This window comes from Primulina eburnea, chromosome 10 (genome assembly GCF_022965805.1).
Source record: "Primulina eburnea isolate SZY01 chromosome 10, ASM2296580v1, whole genome shotgun sequence".
Taxonomy (NCBI): Eukaryota; Viridiplantae; Streptophyta; class Magnoliopsida; order Lamiales; family Gesneriaceae; genus Primulina; species Primulina eburnea.
Window position 1 is genome coordinate 35,586,730 of NC_133110.1, and position 7,349 is coordinate 35,594,078.

The 7,349-nt window shown below is 38.0% G+C and overlaps 1 protein-coding gene across 1 annotated transcript; it reads right to left on the bottom strand.

Moving 5' to 3' along the window:
- Positions 1-224: 224 nt before the first annotated feature.
- On the bottom strand, positions 225-1,160 carry LOC140802890 (putative late blight resistance protein homolog R1A-3). The gene has a single exon (XM_073158510.1). The coding sequence runs from the start codon at positions 1,158-1,160 to the stop codon at positions 225-227; it is 936 nt and encodes a 311-aa protein (XP_073014611.1).
- Positions 1,161-7,349: the final 6,189 nt, after the last annotated feature.

The following is a 7,349-nucleotide window of genomic DNA, read 5'->3' on the forward strand; positions in this document are numbered from 1 at the left end:
CTCTAAAATTGCAGTCATGGTAAAATCTTGATTTATTTTGATTTCAAACAATAAAAACAAAAAACTACTTGTTTGGGTAACTTGTGAAGCAAAAATCTCCCATTCAAAACAAATTATAGGAATACTAACAACTTTATTCCGTCATAATAGTTGATCAAAACAAGAAAGAAGAATTATCAAGCAATCACACGAAGCTGAAAAGCATAATTTCCATTTTCATGTTGCTATTCCTGAATTCGCCTTGCTGAATCCACTAATGATTCCTTACAGTACTTCAACTCGATAAACTGAAGTGAATCTATCTCTCCTATCCCACTAGGAATCTCCTTTATAATATCCCATGCACATTCAAGACTCAAGCTTTCAAGGCTTGGGAAGTGCTCCTTTTCCGCTTCCCATTTCACCAAACCATCTAATGAAGAACTAAAGTACTTGAGTTGAAGAAATTGGCCTTCCACGGGCAACCATTCGGAGAATTCAAAGACTTTAATATCAAACATCTGGAGTACTTCAAGATTTTGGAGTGAACCAATAATGGTCATATTTTCCCAATGAAAAGGAACTCTTAGTAGAGTTAACTTGCGAAGGTTGATTGGAAATTTACAGTTCCATGTCATTGAAGGATCGGGCAAGTCAGACACAAAGACTTGTAACTCTTCAAGTTTTTCCAGACGGAAAAGATAGTCGACATTGAAATCATCCACATTATCAGACTTAAAATAAAAAAGAACTTTCATTTTTTTTAAGTTCACAAGTATTTTAACGGCCTCTTCAGTAAATTTAAAATTGCTCACTTTCTCAAGTGTTCCAAGACCGCTTTCGGGAAGAAAACCTATGTTACAGGGATACAACAAATCAAAAGGGACATTCATTATCAGATGCCTCAACTTCGGCATCGTCCAAACTTCATAGGGTACTTGCAATAGACTGTCTATGAATCCATGTTCAGTTCTGTTACCAATTAAAGTCTGAAGATTGGGAAGTTTGGATATTGAGGCAGGAAATCCATGGGGGCATGATATATCGTTTAAGGCAAAGGCCATGTACCTTAAGTTGACTAACATTGAGATCGCATCAGAGAAATTCGGCCAAGTTGTTTCCGGTGCATCCAAGATACTGAGGCGCCTACAACTTATAGATAAACTTGACTTAATACGCATCTCGGTGAAAAATAGAACTGAACGTATGCTTGAATCTGGTATCAGCCACTCCTGAGAATTATGAGTGCTGTGAATTCTGAGGCAACAATGTCGATTTTCTAAGAATACATTTTGGGCATTCCTTTGGGATGAGACATGACAAAAAAACCTCTCTTCTTCAGCTTTTGTTATGCAAATCTCCCTCAACAAGTCATGGATTCCAACTGATTCGAGTTTTCCATCCGGCCCTTTTTTGCTCACTAAGAGTAGACTTCTGTTCACAAGATCTGAAAGGAATTTTATTCCTTGAAATATTTCCTTCTTTTAATACTTACCTTGTTTCAAAAGATCTTTGCTGTTTTGCCTTTCTAGACATATTATATGATCTCCTATAAAATTTAATATAGTCATCGATAATATAGAAAAGATATGATATGATCTTTAAGATATGTTATCCTTAATTTAAAAAGAGTTTGTTTCCTTATAAAATTGGTTTTCCATATTTTATAGGACTGAGAAGACAAGTTAGTATAAATAGGAGAGGAAGATACAGAACTAGGTGACGGGAAGAGACGATTTGCAGAGATGTTTACCGAAGCATAGCAATCTCGTGATTGATAACTTGTTGCTGTGAAGTGCTGCCAACATCTGAAGACAACACCTAATCACGGTTGTGATTGGTGTGTTGAGTCTCGAAGAGTTTTCACTTCTCGGTTGATGCATCCGACATAGTTTGGTTATACGGTTTGTTAGAGGTGTAGGATGCAATTTGTTACTCGCCTTTATAAGGGAGTTGCTTGATTCTTTCACTAGTATTGGTTTTTTTTGTAAACTTACAAGTTTTTCTAGTGAATTATTTTGCCCTGAGGCACCGCACAAGTATTTGATACTTGTGCATAATTAACTATCTCGTCTCCTGTTTTGTTATTATTTCAATTCCGTGTTGATGTGTTAAATATATAGTTTCCGCTGCATGTTGTAGTGAGTGTTATAACACCTACGTACAACACCTACTTTCTTACTCACACAACACTCACCCTCATCACACTCACACTGTGGGAACAGAACTTTCAATTGGTATCAGAGCCTCCACTTGACGCTACTAAGTGAGATCCTGTTTTGTTTTGTTTTCAGAGTGAAAAGGAATTATGGAAGGATCAACAAATACTGTTTTTAGGCCTCCCGTGTTGGATGGATCAAACTATGCATTGTGGAAAGTAAAGATTAGGGTTTTTATTAAATCCATTGAAGAAAGAGCTTGGCAACGTGTACTTGATGGTTGGAGTCCACCAAAACTTGAGGATGCTGATGGAGACACACGGCTCAAACCTGAAAGTACATGGACTGTCGATGAAGTGTAAACTTCAAACTTTAATTCCAAGGCTCTCAATGCTATATTTTCATCTGTTGACACAAGGATGTTTAATTTAATCACCAATTGTGTATGCGCCAAAGATGCTTGGGAGATACTCCAGAAGCACTGTGAAGGATCCACAAGTGTGCGTAAAACTAGGCTAAGGATGGTGACATCAAAGTTAGAAAGTTTGAGAATGGAGGACAAGGAGTCTATTCTTGAGTATGACTGCCGGTTGAGACAACTCTCAAATGAATCACATGGCCTAGGAGATCCCATACCAAATGAAAGATTGGTGAACAAGGTTCTAAGATCTCTTCCTGAGAGATTCAATGTCAAAGTTTGCGCTATTGAAGAATATAAAGACACTTCAAAGATCAACTTGGATGAATTAATGAGTTCTCTCAGAACATTTGAGATGAATCTTGATCTACAAAGGAAGGATAAAGGGAAGACAATAGCCTTTGAAGCCTCAACCGAATCTTATGATGAAATCTTTCAAATATCTAAAGAGGTGGATAAGTCTGATTTAGGTGAAGAATCGATCTCTCTGTTTTCTAAGAAATTTGGTGATTACTTGAAGACTATGAGAGAAAAGAAGAAAATTGGACAAAAATCTGAGCTGCCCAATAACACCACTTTTGCAAAAGCTCAAAAGTTTACTCCTATGAAAGGACAGTTTCGACCAAAAACCGAAGTGCAAATCCAATCTAATGTCAGAAACCTGGACTCAGTGCAATGTAGAGAGTGTTCGGGATATGGACACTATGCCAATGAGTGTGCCAATCGACTTAGGAAAAACAAAGGCATGACTGTCACCCTGAGTGATGAAGAGTCTGATGATGATCAAGGATCAAGTGAATCTGAAAATCACACATCGTTATCTTCTGTGATCAAGGAAAAATGCTCAATGCAAATCAATCCTTTGGGTGTTGCCACAGGTGTTGCAATACCTGGCCGCAACACCTCTTCGAATTCAGTATGTCTTAAATCTACAACCCTTGCGGAGGCAAGTAAGTCTGAAACTCAAGAGGTAGATGATGATGAAGTCACTCTAGAAAGTGTGCAGACGATGTACGAAGAATTATATGAAGACTGGATCAAAAAGCCTAAAGGAAATGCAATTCTCTCCAAAGAGAATGCTGAGCTAAAGTCACAAATTTCACGATGAAGTAATCTTAAGCAAGAAAGATTTGGAATTATGCAAAGTCAAAGAGGAACTTGGAGAAGCAACTCAGATTCTTGCCAAGATGAATTCAAGTTCATCCAAACTTGATTCACTTTTGATGATTGGACAGAATGACAAAGCTGGACTTGGTTATCCGAACAGTCTGTTCGAAATTGGAGAATCTTCCAATACTGAGAGAAAACCAACTGTTTTTGTCAAAGAAAGTGTTGAAACCTCGAATGCTACACAAACTGAAAAAGGTGCTCCATCTAAAAGGCAAATATCTACCAAGAAGTCCAAATCCAGAAAACGCCACTTTATCTGCCACTATTGTTTTAGACCTGGTCATATCAAACCCTACTGCTTTAAACTGAGAGATGATTACAAGAGATGGGAATCAGAACAGGTGTTGCCACAGGTGTTGTATAACACCCGGCGCAACACTGCCAACAGAAAACCGACGGTAAAAAGGGTTTGGGTAACAAAGGCTAAGATTCAATGTTTCGTTATTTATACTTCATTAAAGACTAACATTGCAGGAATATGGTACTTTGACAGTGGCTGTTCGCGCCACATGACAGGTTCTAAAGACCATTTGATTGACTATGTTGAACTGAGGAGTGGTCATGTGACGTATGGTGGTGGTGCTAAAGGAAGAATTGCTGGCAAAGGAACCTTGAATGTTGATGGACTGCCTAATCTACACAATGTGCTTTATGTCGAAGGGCTTAACTCAAACTTAATAAGCATAAGTCAACTTTGTGATGATGGTTTGCATGTTAAGTTTGATAAAGACAATTGTGAAGTGTTTGATAATTCTAATACTCGTATTTTGACAGGTACAAGGTCTGCTGATAATTGCTATCAACTTGGAGAAGACTTAGTATGCAATCATTCAAAGGTGAGTGAATTAAACTTGTGGCATCAAAAATTGGGACATGCAAACTTCAAGACATTAAAGAATCTTGGTAAGTACGATGCTGTGAGAGGTATGCCTAATTTATCCTCTGGAATTCCGTATGTTTGTGGTGCATGTCAAAAAGGTAAGCAAACACGTGTTCCCCATCAAGTGTTGCAACACTTTGGGACAACACGGTGTCTTGAACTCTTGCACATGGATCTTATGGGTCCAATGGAAGTGGAAAGTCTTGGAGGTAAGAAGTATTCATGCGTTTGTGTGGATGATTTCTCTCGCTTTACTTGGGTAAGATTTCTTAGAGAAAAATCCGATACATTTGATGTTTTCAAGAAATTACATGCTAAGATTACTAATCTACATAATCTGAGGGTTGGTAAGATAAGGACTGACCATGGTAAAGAATTTGAAAACTCATACTTTATATCATTTTGTGAAAAGAGAGGGATAACTCATGAATTTTCGGCCCCTAAGACCCCTCAACAAAATGGAATAGCCGAAAGGAAGAATAGGACACTGCAAGAAATGGCTAGGGTCATGTTAAGTTCAAAGAAATATTTCAAAGAGATTTTGGGCCGAGGCCTTGAACACAGCATGTCATATTTCAATTCGTGTGTACTTAAGGAGTGGTTCTACTATGACATCCTATGAAATCATCATGGGAAAGAGGCCGAACCTTAAGTATTTTCATGTCTTTGGGTGTGTATGTTATGTTTTGAATGACCGAGACCATCTTGCAAAGTTTGACTCTAAAAGTGACAAATGTTTATTCCTTGGTTATTCATCTAATAGTCGTGCATATCACATGTATAATCTGAGAACAAGAACGACTATGGAATCTATTAACGTTGTGTTTGACGATCTTGCAGATCTAGCAGGAAAAACAATCTAGGATGATGTTGATGGGCTCCTGAATACAAGTGAGACACTGCCTAACACAGATGTTGGACCCGGTGTTGTAACACCTGAGACAACACCTGCACCGGCAGAATCAAAAGATGAACAAGGAGAGAATTCTGAAAAGGAGGATGATGTAACCAATGAAGGGATTGATATTCCCAGTAAGATCCAGAAAAATCATCCTTCATCTCAGATCCTCGGTGAAACATTTGGAGGAATGCAAACTAGAAGAAAGGAGAAAGTAGACTATCGAAAAATGATGGGACTAGTATGCATGACTTCCGTATACTCCCAAGTAATCCACTCTTGTTTTGTTTCACTCATTGAACCCAAAAATATAAGTGAAGCCTTAAAAGATGAATTTTGGGTTGATGCCATGCATGAGGAACTTGAACAATTCGTTAGGAATGATGTGTGGGATCTGGTTCCCAGACCTGATAATATGAATGTTATTGGAACAAAATGGATTTTTAAAAACAAAACTGATGAATCTGGAATTGTTGTAAGAAACAAAGCAAGGCTAGTTGCTTAAGGGTATACTCAAATTGAAGGAATTGATTTTGATGAAATGTTTGCCCCTGTTGCCCGGATTCGGTTAGACTTTTACTTGCTATTGCGTGTCACATGGACATAAAATTATATCAAATGGATGTGAAAAGTGCCTTCTTGAATGGCATCTTGAAAGAAGAAGCTTATGTAAGCCAACCTAAAGGATTTGAAGATCCACACCACCCGAACCATGTCTACAAGTTGAAGAAGGCACTGTATGGGCTTAAACAAGCTCCACGAGCATGGTATGGTAAGCTTACGGAATTTCTGCTTGACTTAGGCTTCAAACGAGGTGAAGTTGATAAAACTCTGTTTATTAAAAAGTCAAAGCATGATATACTTGTGTGTCAAATTTATGTGGATGACATCATATTTGGAGCATCGTCTCAAAAGCATGTTGATGATTTTGTTAACTGCATGTCTACCACATTTGAAATGAGCATGGTAGGTGAATTAAGTTTCTTTCTTGGACTACAAATTAAACAAATGCATGATGGTATTTTTCTGTGTCAGTCTAAGTATGCCAAGAATTTGGTAACGAAATTTTCTGCTGAAAACACTAAACATATGAAAACACCAATGGGGTCGACTGAAAAAATATCTAAGGACGATGTTGCCGCAGGTGTTGACAACACTCAGTATCGCAGCATCATAGGCAGTCTCCTTTATTTAAGCGCAAGTCGTCCCGATATCATGTTTAGTGTATGTTTGTGTGCCAGATACCAGGCTGATCCTAAAGTCACTCATTTAAAGGCAGTCAAAAGAATTTTGAGATATATAGCTGGGACGGTTGACTTAGGACTGTGGTACACCAAAGAAACAAACACCAATTTAGTGAGCTTTAGTGATGCTGACTGGGCTGGAAACTTAGATGATAGGAAAAGTACCACTGGTGGATGCTTTTATCTTGGTAACAATTTGGTGTCATGGTATAGCAGAAAGCAAAATTGTGTGTCTTTGTCCACTGCTGAATCCGAATATGTTGCGGCTGCCAGTTGTTGTTCACAACTTTTGTGGATGAATCAAATGATTAACGATTATGGATTCAGCAGTGACACCTTAATTGTATAATGTGACAATTCAAGTGCAATCGATATTTCAAAAAATCCAGTACAACACTCTCGAACTAAACACATTGACATTAGACATCATTTTATTTGAGATTTAGTTGAAAAGGGAATAATTCGAATGGAATTTGTTGGAACTGAAAACCAACTGGCTGATATCTTTACAAAACATTGGATTTTGAGAGATTTTCCAATCTTAGGAAGTCTCTCAGCTTGTGTACACAATGATCACTCACGGATGTTGCCCTCGGTGTTA

Coding starts and splice junctions, on each gene's coding strand:
- LOC140802890 (XM_073158510.1), bottom strand. CDS start 1,160: ATGCGTATTAAGTCAAGTTTATCTATAAGTTGTAGGCGCCTCAGTATC.